Source organism: Plasmodium berghei, assembly GCF_900002375.2.
Source record: "Plasmodium berghei ANKA genome assembly, chromosome: 13".
NCBI lineage: Eukaryota > Apicomplexa > Aconoidasida > Haemosporida > Plasmodiidae > Plasmodium > Plasmodium berghei.
In genome coordinates, this window is record NC_036171.2 from 1,563,145 (window position 1) to 1,583,303 (window position 20,159).

A 20,159-nucleotide genomic window follows, 5' to 3' on the forward strand; every position below is an offset into this window, starting at 1 on the left:
GTACTAGCTCTATCTATATACACATAATAAATTTTTAAGGAAATAAAAATGAGTGGTATGTGTTTTTTTTTCAATATATTATCAAGCCCATACCCAAAAATATGCCTTTTTCTAAACATTCGCATATATTTATATAAAAAAAATAAAAAATATTTCACATAAATGTACGAAAATATTATTGTGCTATATCACATACTTTCAAATTTTTATATTATAAGAAAATTGGTAAAGTATATAAAAAAAAAGAAATAAAAGTATAGAAGGCAAAGCACAATAAAATGGATAAAACACACAATTACACAAGTACTTTTTACATTTTAGATTTTAATTTATGTCAAAATTATTCAAACAAATTCTGGAGCTTTTTAAAACAATCGCCAACTGAAGATATAATAATTATTAGGTATGTTATGTATACTGCCATTTATTATTATTATTATTATTATTATTATCACAAAAATGGAAATGAAACATGTGTGTGTGTTTTATTCTTGTTTATTCTACATTTTTATATATTTTAAAAATATATTTAACGATAGAGAAAATAAGAAAGGTGAATTTATTTTTGATGATATTTATTTTTCACATTTTAAAACTGTGTCAAAATTGTATATTACATATACATATATGTATAACTTTTTTTTTCTACTTATAGTTTTAAGAATTATTTCGAAAAAGAGCTAGTTCACTTGGTTAAATTAAGTCTTAAAAATGAAATAGAATGGATAGAAGGTTATAAATTTATAAATTTGAAAAATTTTGAGAACTGCCCATTTATTTTTTTAGTAAAAGGATATTTATATAACGAAATTCATGATGTATATTTTAAAAATATTCAAATTGCAACAAAAAAAGTTTATGGAAAAATATATAAATATATTTTAAAATCATATTTTTATAATTTTGTAAAAAATAAATGGAACCAAATTAAATTGTGCGAAAATATACAAACAGATGATATTTTTGAGGATAATTTGAATATCTTTAAAGAGCAAAAAAAAAAAAAAAAAAAAAAATATGTTAATAAATTAGTTCGTTATGAATATCCTTTTAAAAATAGAATTATCCATGCATCATCAAATAGTAATATATATAACTATTCGATAAATAAAATAGTTTTGATAAATAATTTTGTCGATAAAAATAAGCATTATTCTATTACCCATGAAAAGGCAAATGCTATAAAAAATTTGAATGGCTTGTTACGGACATATAGTAGCGAGTTGTGTTATAAAAAAAAAAATAAAGATAATAATAATTATATATATTCATATTTTGGAAATAAATTATACAATAAAAATGGGAAAGATTTAAATAATTTTAGTTGTATTGCATTTAAGATTAAAAATACAAGTTTGTGTGTATGCTTGGCAAATATAGATTTGTTTGAATATGTTGATGACTTAAATTATTATAAATATTTATTTTCCAGATATAGAAAAGAAGAAAATGTGGAAAAAAATAAAAATGCAAAAAGTAACTATACGAAATATTGCCTAAATTATTATGCTATGTGCTGTAAGCAACTTTATAATTATTTTATAAATAAGTTAATTTTCGAAACACAAAAAAAAGATATTTGGTTATTCAACAATGATATTATTATTTTCTTAGGATTTGAAAAAAATATCCTTATTGAAAAAAAAAAAAATGAAATAAGGAATATAATAAATGATTATTCTATTTTCCCTGACAAAAATTTTATTATTCTAAATAAAAAAAAAAAAAAAAAATTTATTCAAGCCAAAGCTTATTCGACATTAATTTTTCCTGATAAGGGTTTACAGGAATTTAAATTGATTGGCTTTAGAGTTATATGCAATTTATTTATGAATATTAAAAATTATAATAACATGAATAATATTCATAATAATAGTATTATAAAAAAAACTGATAGCCATATTAAGAAAAATGAAATAAAAAATTTTATTTCACTATCGCCAAATTTTATAGACTTGAATGTCATTCATACTTATCAAATATATCAAACAAGTTTTACTTTATATTATGAATGTAATGGAATAACTTCTCGAAATATATATATTTCAAATATTAATCACAAAAATAATGATTTAACAAGTACACATATTAATGCTAATCATTCTAACACGTCAGGTTCTAATAAAGTTGAAAAAAAACACACTCCATTCAATTGCGAAAATGGGCCTAAAGCGAAAAGGGAACATGAAGTATTTGCCAATGAACAAGAAAATAATAATACAAATAATGTTGGCACAAAAGATAGTCAGTTTTCAATTTTGTGTGAAGATAATTTAAAAAAAAATACATTTGACAAATGGCATACTAATATAAGTAACATTTTTAGTAAAAAAAAGAATAGTACTAAATCTGAAATTGTAAAAAAAAACGACAATGGTTGTAGATCATATGAAATAAAAAACTTAAATCCTAAAAATATAAAAAAAAATAAGGATATAAATATATTTTGTAATAATAATAGTGTTAAAATTGGGGATACAATTCCAGAGAAACTGTATTTTTCCATACTTTGTTTTGATAAAACAAATAACTGTACTATTCCATTAAATTTATATTCATTTTTGCACGTTAAGGAAAATAGTATATTCAAATATTTCGAGCAAAATATATGTTTTAAAAATAATAAAAGTAACATTGGTAAAAAATATTATTTTGATATTTTAAGACATATATGTATTTATCCATATAAAGGTGTTTTACAGCCAAATAGTAAACAAGTAATAAAATTGCATATATATATTGAACATTTACTAAAAGAAATTAAAAAAATGGAAGGGTTTTTTGTTATTATAATACATATACACAATTATATGAAAAATTTATTTATTACATTTAAGTATACTTTGATAAATAATATACTTTTTACATTTATAAATGAAAATAGTGAACAAAAATCTGTAAAACAAATTCAAAGCAAATTAAATTCACAAAATGAAAAAATAGCTAAATTCATTTACACACACACTAAAGCAAACTTATCAATACATAATCAAATAAAAAAAACATCATATAATTTGAAACAATTTATAATAATAAAAAAGAAATATAAGAAAGAACGTATTAATATGAAAATAACTGTTAATAAAAATAATTTTAATAAATTTTGTTCTCCTAATTTTGAAAAGTTGTTTTTATTTTTATTTTTTACCCTAGAACATTATGAAAAAAAGTTGCACACTAATGTGGATGAACTAGAGGAAGATGTTTTTTATTTTTTAAAAACATCATATATAGATAATTATAATATTATTTATTTATTTGATAAGTTTGCTGATAACAATTCAAAAGGAAAAATTTACAATTTGAATTTTATGAAAAAAAATTGTTTATTCCAAGAAATGTATAAAGGGACTAGTGAAGGGAGTAGCAAATATGATATGCATAAAATAAATGAATTCATTTTAAAAATAGAACGAAATATGAAAATAGACGAAAATATTTCAATAAATTTGATTTTATTTTTATGTGAAGAATTATTATATATAATAAATAAAAGTATGATATATTTTAATATAACAGATTATATAAGAAATATATATAATAATTTTTCTATGAATAAAATAAAAAAAATGAATATAATTTTTTATAATATTTTAAAACAATCACCATCTATATTTTATAAAAATATTTTTTTACTTTTTATTTCATTTTTTAAAAAATTATTTTTTTATTTTATTCAATTGTCTATACATAATTTTTATGTATTGGTTATGAAGAAGACACCATATTTTTTCCTTAATACCTTAGAAAAGGAAAAGAAAAAAAAAGAAAAAATTATTCTTAATTATTATTTCCATGCCTTTTTGCATGCTTTTCATTTTTTTTATGTATCTTTTTTGTGTTATTTATCTTGTTTTTTTTTGAGTTTTTTGGATATATCAATAGCGCTTGATTTAGCACACCATATACTATTCTATATGTAGAATATTGTGCTATATATTTCTATGTTTTTATAATTTCATTACTTTTGTGTATAGAAAATTAATTAAAAGTATAGCTTTATTATTTTTTTTGTATTTTTCTTCAATAATAATTTTGATTTATACTTTGTTGGTTCAAAATATTGATTTATTTTTCTGTTTTTTTTTGTATATCGTATTATATACGCACACGAAAATATATGAATGTAGTTAATATACAACTTCGTAATAAATACCAACTATTTCTTTAACACTAAAAAAATAGAAAATGTAATTATATGGCCATAATGAATTTTACAATATATAAATAATACCAGAAATAAAGTAAAGAAATAAAGAAAAGAAATATTATAACAATAAAGATATCAAGAATATCCATAAATATATTTACTATACATATATTATATATATGTAATAATTCTGTACATAATTTCCCTTCTGTATCCATTGATAAAGCATTACAGCTGCATGTTATCATTTTTTTTTTTTTTTTTTATTTCATTTTTTTTGCCAATTTAAAAAAATAATTTTAATCTAATAAATTGTAATTTAAAATATATTGAAAATGGGGAAAAAAAGTAAAATATGTTATACTACATAAAATACATTCATTTTTTTTATTAAATGTATGAAATGACCCCCAAAATATAATACCAACATATATAATTTAAATAGGGAATTCGCTCGCTCCTTTGAAATTAATCAAATTTCCAGAAAACATTCTCGGCACTTTTGTATGTATATGTATAGTATTGCATGTATATATATATATAAAATAACTTTTTTTTTCCGAATTTTTGAAGAATTTTTTATTATATAAAAAATTTCAAATATTAGTAGGATGCATATTTCACAAAGTAATAATAATATATAATTATAATACCGCATTATTATTTGATCGCTTTGTATTTCCTATTTTATCAAAACTCACGAATTACCACGTTAGCTACTACGATTATATTGCCACAATTATTTGCTGTTATTATATTATTTAAAATGAGCGGTATATCAGGCCCCCTTCCAAGCAATGAAAGCACAAATAGGATTGCAATTTATGGAATATTAATATATAAATATAATTCCTCTCATCCTATTTTTTTGTCTGCTAGTGTAGATTTATCATCATTTCCATTCTTTCATAGATCTTCGTTAAAAGAACATATTTTTTTTCATTCAAGATTAGTATGTAGTAGAACACAGAAAGGAAATAGGGAAGTTATTGAATTAGAATCAGGGATTGGCCATCTACATATTTATACAAACAAAGAAAATGATATAAGTGTTTTAGTATTGACTACTAAATCATATCCTATGAGAATTGCCTTTGGTTTAATAGACAATACTCAAAAAATATTTCAACAAAAATGTAGAGGACAATATGAGCATGTCATTTCAGATTTGAGTGAAGGTATGTTATTTACGACTGAGCTAAATGAATTGTTAAAGAAATATCAAAACCCTTTAGAAGCTGATCGACTTTCAAGAGTACAAAAAGATCTTGATGAAGTTAGAGATGTTATGCTTAAAAATATTGAGGACCTTTTACAAAGGGGTGAAAAACTTGATGATTTAATGAAAAAGAGTCAAGACCTTTCTAATTCATCCTACCAGTTTTACAGGTATGCCCACCCTTCACAACTTGCACATAATTTGTCTTCTTTGCATTCATCGCTTTACTTTATTTGTTTTTTTTATCTTTTTTTATTTTTTTTATTTTTAGGCAAGCCAAGAAAAACAATCAATGCTGCAAATTGTATTGATGATCAATTTTTAAAAACAAAAGTAATATCTATAGACTGAATAAAATGGGGCAAATGCACTTTACTATATAACACAATTGTATTATATGTATAGCCATTTTAATTCTTTTTAATAATATGATTTGTTAGTAAATATTACTACTTTCCTTGAAGCCATATATTAATATACTTGTAATAATATTATACGGGGAATTAACTAAAGGAAATGATATTTTGTTCATTTCATAAAAATAATATAAAAATAGAAAAGAGAACAAATTACTATATAATAATACCCATGAGAATCATATATTATCGAAGAATTTTATTTTAAAATTTAATACATTTTGATATTTCTATAAAAAATATGCGCATAAATAAAGTAAAAGGAGGAATAATTAGGTTACATAAATGAAAATTAATTTATATGTTCATTCTTTTATTTTTTGGGGGTTATGAAATTTCCTTTTTCTGTTTCTTTACCCACACACACATAAAACAAAAATTGCATAAATGTTAATAATGAGATATTAAACTAATATTTGTAATGATGCTTTTTTCACGTATATTTTTTTGTTACATAAAAAGTATATTTAAAAAATTTTTATTTTTCATTAATTATATACTTATAAATTTTTATTTTGATGTCTTGTTCTTAATTTTTCAAATAAAAAATTATTTTTTTTAGAATTTGTATGAAATTACTTTTAAACGATAAAATAAATAAGAAATAAATATATTATTTAATTAATTACTAAATGCTTTTCGCTATATCGCTATCAATGTTGATGTTATCTTTAATTGGCCAAAAACAAAAACGATCTTAAGTTCGATTTTCAGATAATATGCTTGCTTTATCGACTTAAAATTGTTTTATATTAAGGAATTTTTATTATAGAATGTATTTTGTACTATCCATTTGTATTCCCATTTATTATTTTACATCATGGGTGCTCTGTATTATGTGTATTTAGATAGTTCAATATATTTTATTATTATTTTTTATTATTATTATTTCTTTTACTAGCCATTTAATAATCCTTAAACGGGCTTGCACACCTTTTAGCTAGCTCTATACTACTGATGGCTCGTTCATAAAAATTGTATCTTGCATGCCTAATTTAAAAAATAAAATAATAAAAAATAAAAAATAAAATAATAATAAAATCTTGCATTACGCATATTGCTCTAATAAAATGCTATGCAGCGTACCTGAGTATATATCAAAAGATTTTAAAACTTCCTCGAAAATAAAAAAAGTGCCACATATGACCAGAACAGAATTGTCTTTGCAGCACTCCAAAAATGCATTTCTTACAATAAGAGGAATTGTACCTTTAAAAAAAAAATATTTTCTTTGAAAATTAATACCAAATATAAGCATATATATTTGTTTATGTATAATGATGTATATATTTGGTAATATTATAGATCATACCTCTTTTATATAATTTATTGTTATCAATTAAATTTCCAATTTTTTCCTTTTCTGCTATTAACCATCGGTTAACTTTTTTTGAACTATTTAATATATGCTTCTTTAATTCACGATCTATGTATGCATCATCATTTATCATTTCCACAATTTCATCAAAGTCATATGTCCGCTCATTGACTGATGGCAAGTAAAAAACATCCTGTTATTAAAAATAACCAAACAAACAAATATGTGTATTTCACCGAAATGCATATATTGAATAAACAAAAGAATTATTTATACCTTTAAGACATCAGGAAATTGTGCAATTAATGGTTGGAATATATTTAAATTCCTAGGTTTAGTTAGAGATATGCACACTCTTATTATTTTGTCTTTATGAAAACAGTTAACATCTCGACATAGTCTATCAATAGCGGTTTCATTATGACCCACATCCATTATAACAGCATTAGGATAAGATAAAATAGTATTATTTTCTATCATTTCCATTTGTGTGTACTTTTTTTTTATATGCTCCATTTGTTCTTCAGCTAAATATTGTATTCTCAGTGGAGGTTTGATAGGAATGATTGATTTTAAAACGCTATCTACATTTATATTTAATATTTTTAAAGATTCTATAGCTATTCTCGTATTTTCTTCATTATACGTTTCCCCTCTAGGTTCTGGGGGAACAATATGTATATTACAATTTAATTCTTTTGCCTTTTCAAAAACATTTATATATATAGAAACGGATGGACCGATTATAACTTGAGCATCCTTCTTAAATATTCCAATTTTTTCATTACATATTTGATTCAAATCATTTCCTAATATATTTAAATGATCATAACCAATTGATGTAATTATAACTAATTCTGGTTTTTCCAAAATGTTGGTTGCATCCAATCTTCCTCCTAGTCCAGTTTCAATAACTGCATAATCTACATTTTTATTAGAAAAATATATAAAAGCAACTAGAGTTATAATTTCAAAAAATGTTGGACTCGAATTTATTTTCTTTGCTTTTTTAAATACTTCATTAACTAAAGCGATTAAATCATTTTCACTTATTGGTTCATCATTTACAATTATTCTTTCTCTTAAGGAAAATATATGAGGAGATGAAAATATTCCCACTTTATAATTTTTTAATTTGAGTCCTAAATAAATTTTATGACACACCGATCCTTTCCCATTTGTACCAGCTACATGAATAGTTTTATAATTCTTATAAGGATTACCAAATAATTCACTCAATTTTTTTGTACATCCAAGGCCTAGTTTGATTGAGTGCGTTTTATATAATTGTTCCAAACATTCATTATACGTTTTTATATCGCCTTCCATAGTTCAAAAAGTAAAAGAAGAAAAATACTGAAAAATATTATTCATATCAATACTAATTATTATTTAAATTATCTCAACCATCCATTATCGTTATTATTACTACGGTTACTATTACTATTTTTGTTAATACCGCAAACAGGAAAATAAAAAAAATATATATATATATATTATAGCTATAGAAACCAGCTAGCTACAACGTTTTTTATGTGCAGTAAATATCTAAATTTTTATGACTGTTCATGTAAATTTTTATAGATTATCCTATAATATGGTATACACATAATGAATATATTAATATTAGCAGAATACTTAAATTATAATTCTTATTTTTCTACAAATATACTTTTTAAATTATAATCACTGAACTATATTTAACTATATTACATGTTTAATGTCATTCTAAAATATAAAAATTTGTGAATGCTTAAAAAAAACATAAAGTGTTTGGGTGTGGAAGAATTGATATGCTATTCTCAAAAATAATATATCATCCCCTCAAAAAAAACACCCCAAATAAACGAAACGAGCACTATATATCAATTGATAAATTTGTATTACAGAAGTATAAATATTAACCAATCCAAATGTTTTATCTTTTATATCCTTTTACCATATACCAAATAAAAGATAAATATATATAAGGTAGAAACATTTTATTATTTTATAGCTTAAATATATTAATCATATATATATGCCTACGTATACACATGTAAATAATATATATAGAGTGGTATTGACACAGTACCAGGGTTAAACCGAAGATATCCTTTTTAGAAAAAACTTATCTCATTTATTTTTAATTTTAATTTTGACCATATTTTTACTAATTAAATTTAGTATTTTAATTATATGTTATTATTGAAATGCATTTTTTCAAAATTGCTACATTCCCTTGGCAAAAATAATATAAAATAAAATACACATTAATTGCTAACGAACAAATTAGTTGTTCACAATCGTTTTGGGAAAAAGGGAATAAGCATGTATTCTTATTACATATTAATTTTAAAGAGAGTCACAGCATGCAATATATGCACACAAAATATGCATATGTATTTATAATAATTTTGCTATTTGATAGTGTATATAATATGGAATAGCGATTAAAAAAGAGAGATATTGTGAACTCACCACTTCTTACATACATATTATTATAAGCTTCTTATTAAAATAAGAATCTATAAATATAATAATAACTTTCCACATATTATGTTTTTTTTAATAACTCAAAAATGTCATAATATATTTAAAAATGAGGGAAAATTTAATACATGCCGATTTGTGCAATATAGGAGAAAAAAATGTTTACATGCTATTTATTTATAAAGTATATGCATTTACAATATAATAAAAATTTAATGAGTCATTTTGCAATTGATACGAAATATTTTTAAAGTATTCATAAATAGCATTTGCAATTTGTTTACTTGTATATATATTAAGAGAAAAACATGAAATGTACATAAATAAAACCACGTCATATATTCGGATATACATAAATATATACCCTTCGCACGCATGCATAAATGTAGAATTATATTTTATTAACCTAGCTATTCTATATATATTATATATATAGCAATAAAAATTATATATTTTTGTTCATTTCCATCCCACTACGAGAAAATATTTTTATAAAAAAATTCCCCTTAATTTACTGTGTATATGTATATATACATAAAATTTTATAAAAAAAAAATAATAAATATATTTTGTAAAAGTTCGCCAAATAAAAAATTAATTTTTAAGAATATATTTTTTCTTTATATTTTAATTATTTTCCACAAATTATCACAACTTTATATTTATAACATCACGTTTATAAATAAATTCACCATAAAACTTTAGGTTTTCTCCTTTTAAAGTAATATTTCTTTTTTCTTATATATTTCTATATTTTAAAATATATAGGAATATTCATTTTTTTATTTCTTTTTTTTTTTTATTTATGGGCATGTTTATTTGCGTATTAATTTATTTTTTTACATAATTTTTTATTCTCATTTTTATAATTAATCTTATTTTTATGGGTATATGTTTATTTCCCCCTTAATATATACATACCATACACATTTTTTTTCAACCTTTTTTATAGATTTCCCCACTCTTATTTTACCTTTTTTTAAACTATATATCCCCGCTTCTTTTTAAAAAATGGCACCAAAAGCAAAAATAGTACTTGTCGGATCTGGTATGATTGGAGGTGTTATGGCCACCTTAATTGTTCAGAAAAATTTAGGAGATGTTGTTATGTTTGATATTGTAAAAAATATGCCCCATGGAAAGGCTTTAGATACTTCTCACACAAATGTAATGGCATATTCAAATTGTAAAGTATCAGGATCAAACACTTATGATGATCTTAAAGATGCAGATGTTGTAATTGTTACAGCTGGATTTACAAAAGCCCCAGGAAAAAGTGACAAAGAATGGAATAGAGATGACTTATTACCACTAAATAATAAAATTATGATTGAAATTGGTGGTCATATTAAAAATAACTGTCCAAATGCATTTATTATTGTAGTAACAAACCCAGTTGATGTTATGGTTCAATTATTACATCAACATTCTGGTGTCCCAAAAAACAAGATTGTTGGATTAGGTGGTGTTTTAGATACATCTAGACTTAAATATTACATTTCTCAAAAACTAAATGTATGCCCAAGAGATGTAAATGCTCATATTGTTGGTGCTCATGGAAATAAAATGGTTTTATTAAAAAGATATATAACTGTTGGTGGTATTCCACTTCAAGAATTTATTAACAATAAAAAAATAACTGATCAAGAACTTGATGCTATATTTGATAGAACTATCAATACCGCTTTAGAAATTGTTAATTTACATGCATCTCCATATGTTGCACCCGCTGCTGCTATTATTGAAATGGCTGAATCATATATTAGAGATTTAAGAAAAGTTTTAATATGCTCTACCTTATTAGAAGGTCAATATGGACACAAAGACATTTTCGCTGGCACTCCTCTTGTTATTGGTGGTAATGGTGTAGAACAAGTAATTGAATTACAATTAAATGCAGATGAGAAAAAGAAATTTGACGAAGCTGTTGCTGAAACTAGCAGAATGAAGGCTCTTATTTAAGGATATTTTTAATTAAAATATGAGACTAATAAGAACACTAATGTATAAATAAGGGGAAGTATATAAATTAAATATTAGATGAAAATCAAATAATAAACTTTTGTACCTTGATCTTGACTTTTGCATGTTTATACATATAATTCACATTTTATTTGAATTTATTTTTTATGATTCCCTTTTCCCCATTTATCTCATTTTGTGTGAAATAAATTGATGTGCCGGTATTACATATACTATGCTGCCTATTTTATACGAGTTCTCCATTTAACGATAAAACAGCAAATAGCAATAATAATAAAATCATAACAAAAAAATAGGTTCCTTGGAATCCTATTCCTATACTAAGCACAACCATATATATTTATATGTATGCGCATTTTTGTTTACGATATTTTTCAAAATAGGTAGATAGGATTAATTATCTTCGCGCATAAAAAGTGCATCCCATCCTTATCATCATCTTTTTCGGTGTTTTTATATTTATTTTTTATTTTTTTTATACATTAAATGTTAAATTTTAAGTCAATTAAAAAAATATACATTCACATATACATTTTCCATGTAAACATTTTATGTACAAAATACCAAAAAATAAAACCACGTACATAAGTAAATTGTATATGGATGTATTAAAAAAAAAAAAAAAAAAAAAAAATGAACAGCTAAATTATTCATCATCAATTGCTCTTATATAAAAAACATTGTTTCCTCTAATAAAAGCGTCGTTATATTTTTCAATTAGTTCGCCATCAAAATATTCTTCAGTTTGTTCTAATGTAACATTCATACGCTCATCTAAGCATGCTAATATGCCTTTATAATCTGCTCCGTTATTTAGTCTTACTATTACAGTTCGTCCTTTTAAGCTTTGAACGAAATATTTCGGAGAATTGGAACTCATTTTTGAAAAAAAAATAAAATAAAACTAAATAAAATAGGATATAAAAACTTTTACTTATTTTATGAAGCAAAAATATGCAATGATAACATCTCTCCCTCTTGAAAATATTAAACTTAAATTGTTACAATTGTTTATCAAAAAAATAAAGTCTCGCAACTTTTTATAAAATAAAATTTCTTTGTCACCTTCTAAGGATAATGTTTTACTTTTGCTTAGTTATTTTACTATGTGTTAAATTTTTATATTGCTTACTAGGATTTACGAAATATGTATGTATTACATATTGAAGATATATTCATCAATTTTCTTGATTTTATGAAAATAATATTCTTCACTTTCAGTGTAACTTAAAATGTAGAAATGGCTAGCTTATTGGTATTACAAAAAAAAAAAAAAAAAAAATATGAACAATTAATAATAAAAATAATATGAATAAATGCCACAGTAATAAAATTTATGAACATAAGCATATTTATTTAATGCAATTCGATTTGACAAAAAAATCCCCAAATTCACAAAAAAATAAATAAGTGAATAAATAAAATAGATGGCAACTACAGAGAAACGTATTATATGGATACTTTCCTGGAAATTCGCTACATTGCAAACAAAATCATCAAATTATAGGCTGAAAAAAAAGCACCAATATATTTATTTATGTATTTCCTATTTATTTCTCTATTTTTGGCAACTCAAAATCACCATTAGAGAATACAAATTACTTATTGGCTATTTTTTTTTAAATCACTTATAAATAATAGGTGGCCAAAGCATTTTGGTAGTATATTTAGAATTTTCATCTATTATTCGAATATGATTTGTCATATGCTAATCTATGATCTTTCATTTTTATATCTCTGGCATTATAGATTACAATAAATGAAATAATTAGTTTAAATTAAAAGAGGAAAACATTCTAAAGCAGCGAATGAAATGATATATTCTGTCCCTGTGCCTTAGCCATAGTATGTGAATATTCAAACGATTAACTCATCCTTTGTGTATACATAAATGATTTTACAAAAAATGGAATAAAAGAATAAATTTATTGACTCGCACTTTTTTTAAAATTTTTTTTAAGTTGAACGTATTCCATATTTTGTAAAAAAAATTAAAAAAAAAAAGAAAAACAGAAAGAAAAAAAAATGTAAAAAAGGATAAAAAAAAATTATCAATTGCTAAAGGGGAAGAATATGTGAGCAAATAAACTTACAAACTTCTTTTTAAAAATATATTATCTTCAAAGAAAGTATGTTTAAAATATGCCAAAGTAGACAAACATACAATATATAAGCGCAATATACGTATATAATATCAAAGTTTTTTTACAAATTATTTACACATTATGCGCATTTTTTCACTGCATGTTTTTGATGGTATTATTTCCATTTCCATGATAAAAATGGACTATCTATTCCTATTTTCCAATATGTATTAAACAAGAAAGGAAACAGAAGTCAAGTAAATATAGAAGCTTAAAAACCATATATATATATATATATATATATATTGTGATAGATGCGTTTATCCTTTCATACTAAACAAGTCGTTAAGCGATTCTTTCTGTTGTATTCTTCTAATAGCATCTGCAACTAAAACTGAAACACTTAATTTAGTAATTTTTTTACAGTTATCAATATTTTTATTAGACTTAACAGTATCTGTAACAACTACTTCTTCTAATGGCGAATTTTCGATTCGATCAATAGCTGGTCCTGAAAATAGACCATGTGTAGCAAATGCAAATACTCTTCTAGCTCCGTGTTTTTTTAATTGTTTTGCTGCCTCACATAATGTACCAGATGTGTCAATCATATCATCAACAATAATGACATCTGAATCATATACATTTCCTACTAAATCCATTTTTTCAATTTCATTTGGTTTATTACGTTGTTTGATAAGCATAGCAATTCCACAATCACTCATTCCTCGATAATTTAATCCATCTTGGAATTTTCTTGCTCTATATACTCCACCCGCATCTGGAGAAACAATAACAGGCTTATATAAATTTTTTTTTGTAAAATAATCTAACCCTATTAATTGTGCTTCTAAATTGTCAACTGGAACTCTTGGGCCAAAAAAGCCTTGAATTTGCCCCGAATGTAAATCAATAGCTACAACTCGATCAACACCCATGGCTTCTATCATCCTTGCAACATCAGCAGCAGATATAGGAACTCTTGAACTTAATTTTCTATCTTGTCGTGCATAACCATAATAAGGTATAACAGCTGTTATTTTTTTAGCTGATGCTCTTCGGCATGTAGAAATCATTAATAATAATTCAATAAGATTTTCATTAACTGGTGGGCATGTAGGTTGTATAATATATACATCTTTACCTCGTATACTGTCTAGAAATTGCATTGATACTTCCCCATCTGCAAATCGTTTTAAATTAACTTTACCTAATGTAGTACTTAAATGATCTGTTATTTTTTTACTTAATAATGGATTAGATGATCCACTAAATATAATTGCATTTTCCATTTTATCAATTGGCCTTTTTTCTTCTGATCTCCATAATGGATTTCGAAAGCCTTTATTTGAATTATTATTATCACAAAGCACTAAATTTTCAAAAAATATTTTATTCTTATTATTATATTGATAAACCATATTATCTATACATTTTTTTATATTATTACAACGTGATCTTAATTCTTTTCTATTTTCTTCATTTGATAAAATGTACATTCCAATTCCACTACTTGCTATTAATGCGATTTTAGATCCATTTCCTTTTTTCATCAAAATACTTTTTCTATTTAACCAGTTAGATGCATATCCTTTAAACGCGGAATAATTCATTTTGCTTTAGGGTCTAGAAATAAATACACTATCTGAGTTTGCGTATATTATATATCAAATTTTTTCTTCAGTATATGTTATGGTACTTCAATTTAGTTTCGCACTATTGTTAAGATGTAAAATGTTTTGAAGATTCAATGGCATAAAATAAAATTAATTTGAGATCAAACTATTCCATAGAAATATGTGACCGTGTGCTTGCACGCTTTGGTGAAATAAAAATATATAAATAAAAATATATTAATGAGTAAATAGTTTGTGCTTATATTTGTATACGAATAAGCTAAAAATGCGCATATAATTAAATATGGCGGCAACTATACAGGATCTACAATGATATAGTCATTTCAACATTGCTTAATATATATACAAATATTACATGTCCATATATATGTATATTTTCTCAAAATATTTGAATAAAATTACATTTTATGCAAAGAAAATAAATTCTCCTTATTGAATAGCAATTTACAAATGTAAATTTTAGCTAATAAATTATACATATAAAAAAAAATATTTTTATATGTTTTTATGGAGAAAAAAATCCAACAAAAAATGAATGAATAAATGATTGATTGATTGATTGAATAAGATCAAAAAAAACATATATTATAAAATATATGCATGTATAGTTGAAAAAATGAAAATAATAATATTTTCTAATTCTTCTATATCTAATGATGTTTCATTTATGCTAAATTATTTTTCATATATTTTTCTCAATGGTATTAATAGCGCATACATATATTTATGTATAATAGTCCGTTGTTATAAGGCATGTAAAAAAAATGAATATATATACGACATAATAGATGCAAACAAATTAATAATAAAAACTTAAAATAATTTTTAATAAAATGTATAAGTTGTATATTTTATTATTATATATTTTTTTTATTATTCATTATGCCTTTATGAATAAGTTTATACATACTCTTTTTCCTTAACAATAAGGAAAAAAACAAATATAGTTTACCAATTTATTGATATTTATATGTTTTTACCATGCAAATAATATTTTAATTAATTTTATTTCAATACTAGGCTACTGATGATTTATGGGCGTATATAAATATATATATATAAAGCGATATAAATTTATCATAATCATTATTTCCCACCTTAATATTTTTTTTCATATCTCTGTGGCTATACTTAAAGATACTTTATAAATATAGAAAACATATTTTCTAAATTAAGAGAAATTATCAAATATATGCGCCGCCACCACATGTAGAATAGAAAAATTATTATTATATGGTGAAAATTATTTATAAAATGAATGTTAATATTCTTCACACTTGGTTTTACAATATAGTGATAAAAACAATACCCAAAAAGATAAATTGTTTATAACATGATTCCATATTATTCAATTTAATTTTAGATTCATTTCATTTAAAATAAAAAAAATGTCTTTCTCCCTATCTTTATTTTGACACTTAAACTATAGCAAATCAGGAATATATTCTAGCATCTTAATGTTTTTTTTAAATCAAAATAGCTTTTTTGTTCAGCCAAATATTCTAATGAATAAAAAATTATATCGCTATTTATTTATAATTGCGAAAAAAAATCATAACAGGCCATAATTTATTATTATTATTATTTTTTTTTTTTTTCGTTTTGTAAATTATAGATAGAAAAAAATGCTTGCCTCCACAATGGGTATTTATGAATATTAATAGTATTCAAGTTTCCCAACCCCGTTATTTTCATAGTATTTATATTATAAACAAACAATATAATTTTATTTATTTTGCCGTATTTATTTGACTTTATTTGCACATTTATTTTATTTTGTCTTTGACACATTTGAAAATACAAGACAACATGACATTACTATTTGCATGAACGGTTAATGTTAAAATACTATATATTTGTATGCATTTATTTTTTTCGAAATACAAGTATAAAAATATTATAATATAGAAATGTATATAATATATATGTATGCCTTATGGTATTCATCTTATTTTGTCGTCAGTATTCTATGTAAGGCTAAAAACCGTAATATGATTAGTCTTTTAAAATTAAAAAATGATAATCACACGCACAATCATACATATACACGTACATATATATAACTATTTATATCATATTTGAGAGTATTAATTTGGCTTTGGTTCTTCCTCTATAGCGGATTCATGCTTATAATTGTCGAATAAATAGCTAATATGTTTTAAGGAATCATCAAAAAGTTCCTTTTCTTGCGTATTTAAATCGAGTTCTATAACTTTTTCAATCCCCTTCCCTCCAATGACAACAGGGACACCTGCGAAAACGCCCTTGTGGCCATATTGACCGTTAAGATGAATTGAACATACAAGAACTCTTTTTAAATCTTTTAAATAAGCTTCAATAATTTCAACAATAGCTGAAGAAGGAGCAAAACATACTGATCCTTCAGGCATTAAATCTAATAGTTCTAGACTTGTGTTTTTTGTTTTTTCAACAATTTTACTTATTTCTTTTTCGGTAATTGCACCTTTTTTTGTAAAATCACATAATGGAATTCCATTAACACAACAATATCGTGGTAATGGAACCATTTTATCTCCATGTGCTCCAATTACAAACCCTTGAACATCACCAGGATTTACCTAATTTAAAATTAAAACAGTTATTCATTTGGAAAAAATGCAAAAAAATATATATTTATACATATATGAATTTTATTGTACACATCAACCGTGGTTTGTCTCTCTATCCATTTCTTTTTAATGAAAAATAAATTAAATATATACAATTATTTATTTTTATATGTATATTATTTTTTACTCTTAATTTTTCTGCCAAATTATGTCTTAGACGCGCACTGTGTAATACCCCAGCCATACCGCATATTTTATGAGAGGGTATGTTTGCATAATCTTGTAAAACTTTAGCCATGCAATCAACTGGATTAGTAGTAACTACTACAAATGCATGAGGGCAATGCTTTTTAATTGCTTTTGAAACATCTTTTAATAATTTAACATTTGAAGTATATACTTGTTTTTCTATATCTTCTTCGTCAAACTCTGCGAACTCTCGTTCAGATACTTCTATTGTCACTACTACAACCAACGAATCTTTAATATCTGTAATATCACTTGTTCCTAATATATTTATTTTTGATCTGTTTATAGGCCTTGTGTGTAAAATATCCAGAGCTCGTCCTTTTGATAAATCTGAAAGTATAAAGAAATCAGGATATATACATGCATACACTTAGCTAAATGCCATTTGTATTATACTTCAAAATATTATGAATATTATGAATATTATGATTGTAACTAATTGTTCAGATAATTTAAAAAAAAAAATATATAGCCAAATTAAAATATGGAATATGTTCATGTGAAATTGGTAATGGGGACTTTTGCATTATCAGTTTTATTTATTAACAAAATATTTATAATCATGAAACAGATTAACAAAAGGGTGAAAATTATTGACTATAATTATACTAATATGTATTTGTTTACCTTTTCTAAAATCGTGTAAAACCACATCCCCCAAATTTTTTTCGCATATCATATGGGCCAAAGTGCATCCGATGTCGCTAGCACCTAGGATGCTAATTTTAGGATGTTTAACAGAAATCATTTTAGGATAATTAAAAGGATTATACAGTTTTGTGTTTAAGATTTTCTTTTTTTAATTCTCAAAGGGCAACTGATTTCTTTTTCAATCGTCTTTACTAGGAAAATGAAAATAAAGGGATACAAATAAATATATATGGATATTTGTGTATAGTTTTAATGTTAGTGTATTTTTTTCAGATTCTTTATCTATAAATAAATATTTATTTTTAATTTACATATTCACAAAAAGAGAATATTATGGGATTGTAAAACAATTAAACTGGTATATGTATAGGGAATAGACTCTATGTTTATTACTATATAAATAAAGTTAGAATAATAAATAAGCAAATTTATATGAATATAAATATAATTGATTGCATGTAATATATAAATATATGTGGGATACTTAATAATAGAAGTTTCTTAAACTCAACGAATATATAAATGTATGCATTGTAGATAATCACCAATTTATTATGATATTATTATTACTAACTTATTTTATGATTTTCTTTTAATATAATAATATATATGTGTACACATAATACATATTAAGCCTTGTTTTTAGTATGTATAAAATAAAAGCCCAATAACAAGAAATATGAAAAAAGGTAAAAGAGGAAAAATAATAATATAATTATATTAAAAAAATATAATTTAAATTTAAATTAAAACTAAAATAACATCGATTTTAAGAAAAAATAGCGGACCTATAAATATACTAATTTTATTAATGAAAGAAACAATAGTCTTTTAATACTATATAGTGTGTATTCATACATACAATATTTGCACGTACACATTTAAGTATTAGAGAGTTCTAAATATACACACAAAAATGATTTTAGAAAAGTGGGGAAAGATTTTCTTAAAATATATTTGAATCTCAATGGATGTATATAATATATCCTATAGAAATTATACATGTCTATATTTTTTTTATATGAATGGATTGATTATTTTATTAATAATTTGAAGTATATATTGGAATAAGAAAAAAGAGAAAAAATAAATGCACATATATCCTGATATCTGCCCATCCCTAACATATATACAAGCTCATATATTATATGTGTAACATTTTATGCTATACTTTATAAGACAATCTTTTGCAAGACAAAAAAAAATATCGTGGAATTTATATATATCTAAAATTACAAGGTTATAATTATAAAATAGCAATGACTACAAAATTTTCATTGCATTTTTGTACATATAAAAAAAAAATATACTTTAATTATTGAAAATGCAAATGTGGATAATATTTTGTTTAACAAAAAATGCTATATGGATTAAACAGTTAAATAAAAAGATGTACACAATTAAATATAT

The 20,159-nt window shown here is 23.3% G+C and overlaps 7 protein-coding genes across 7 annotated transcripts; 3 read left to right on the forward strand and 4 right to left on the reverse strand.

Annotated features, from left to right (window-relative positions):
* Positions 1-278: 278 nt before the first annotated feature.
* On the forward strand, positions 279-3,923 carry PBANKA_1339800 (conserved Plasmodium protein, unknown function; the record flags this gene model as incomplete). The annotated part of the gene is made up of 2 exons (XM_034567014.1): positions 279-403; positions 656-3,923. The coding sequence occupies 2 exons, from the start codon at positions 279-281 to the stop codon at positions 3,921-3,923; spliced, it is 3,393 nt and encodes a 1,130-aa protein (XP_034423554.1).
* A 993-nt stretch (positions 3,924-4,916) lies between these two features.
* On the forward strand, positions 4,917-5,680 carry PBANKA_1339900 (SNARE protein, putative; the record flags this gene model as incomplete). Its single annotated transcript, XM_034567015.1, has 2 exons — positions 4,917-5,539; positions 5,641-5,680. The coding sequence occupies 2 exons, from the start codon at positions 4,917-4,919 to the stop codon at positions 5,678-5,680; spliced, it is 663 nt and encodes a 220-aa protein (XP_034423555.1).
* Positions 5,681-6,731: 1,051 nt separating this feature from the next.
* Positions 6,732-8,432, reverse strand: PBANKA_1340000 (dihydrofolate synthase/folylpolyglutamate synthase, putative; the record flags this gene model as incomplete). Its single annotated transcript, XM_034567016.1, has 4 exons — positions 6,732-6,775; positions 6,872-6,994; positions 7,098-7,296; positions 7,380-8,432. 4 exons carry the CDS (start codon positions 8,430-8,432, stop codon positions 6,732-6,734), a joined length of 1,419 nt encoding a protein of 472 aa, XP_034423556.1.
* A 2,154-nt stretch (positions 8,433-10,586) lies between these two features.
* Positions 10,587-11,537, forward strand: PBANKA_1340100 (L-lactate dehydrogenase; the record flags this gene model as incomplete). Its single annotated transcript, XM_034567017.1, has 1 exon — positions 10,587-11,537. One exon carries the CDS (start codon positions 10,587-10,589, stop codon positions 11,535-11,537), a length of 951 nt encoding a protein of 316 aa, XP_034423557.1.
* Positions 11,538-12,204: 667 nt separating this feature from the next.
* PBANKA_1340200 (U6 snRNA-associated Sm-like protein LSm6, putative) lies at positions 12,205-12,438 on the reverse strand (the record flags this gene model as incomplete). The annotated part of the gene is made up of 1 exon (XM_034567019.1): positions 12,205-12,438. The coding sequence occupies one exon, from the start codon at positions 12,436-12,438 to the stop codon at positions 12,205-12,207; it is 234 nt and encodes a 77-aa protein (XP_034423558.1).
* A 1,524-nt stretch (positions 12,439-13,962) lies between these two features.
* Positions 13,963-15,255, reverse strand: PBANKA_1340300 (phosphoribosylpyrophosphate synthetase, putative; the record flags this gene model as incomplete). The annotated part of the gene is made up of 1 exon (XM_034567020.1): positions 13,963-15,255. The coding sequence occupies one exon, from the start codon at positions 15,253-15,255 to the stop codon at positions 13,963-13,965; it is 1,293 nt and encodes a 430-aa protein (XP_034423559.1).
* A 2,111-nt stretch (positions 15,256-17,366) lies between these two features.
* On the reverse strand, positions 17,367-18,846 carry PBANKA_1340400 (lactate dehydrogenase, putative; the record flags this gene model as incomplete). The annotated part of the gene is made up of 3 exons (XM_034567021.1): positions 17,367-17,858; positions 18,037-18,428; positions 18,726-18,846. The coding sequence occupies 3 exons, from the start codon at positions 18,844-18,846 to the stop codon at positions 17,367-17,369; spliced, it is 1,005 nt and encodes a 334-aa protein (XP_034423560.1).
* Positions 18,847-20,159: the final 1,313 nt, after the last annotated feature.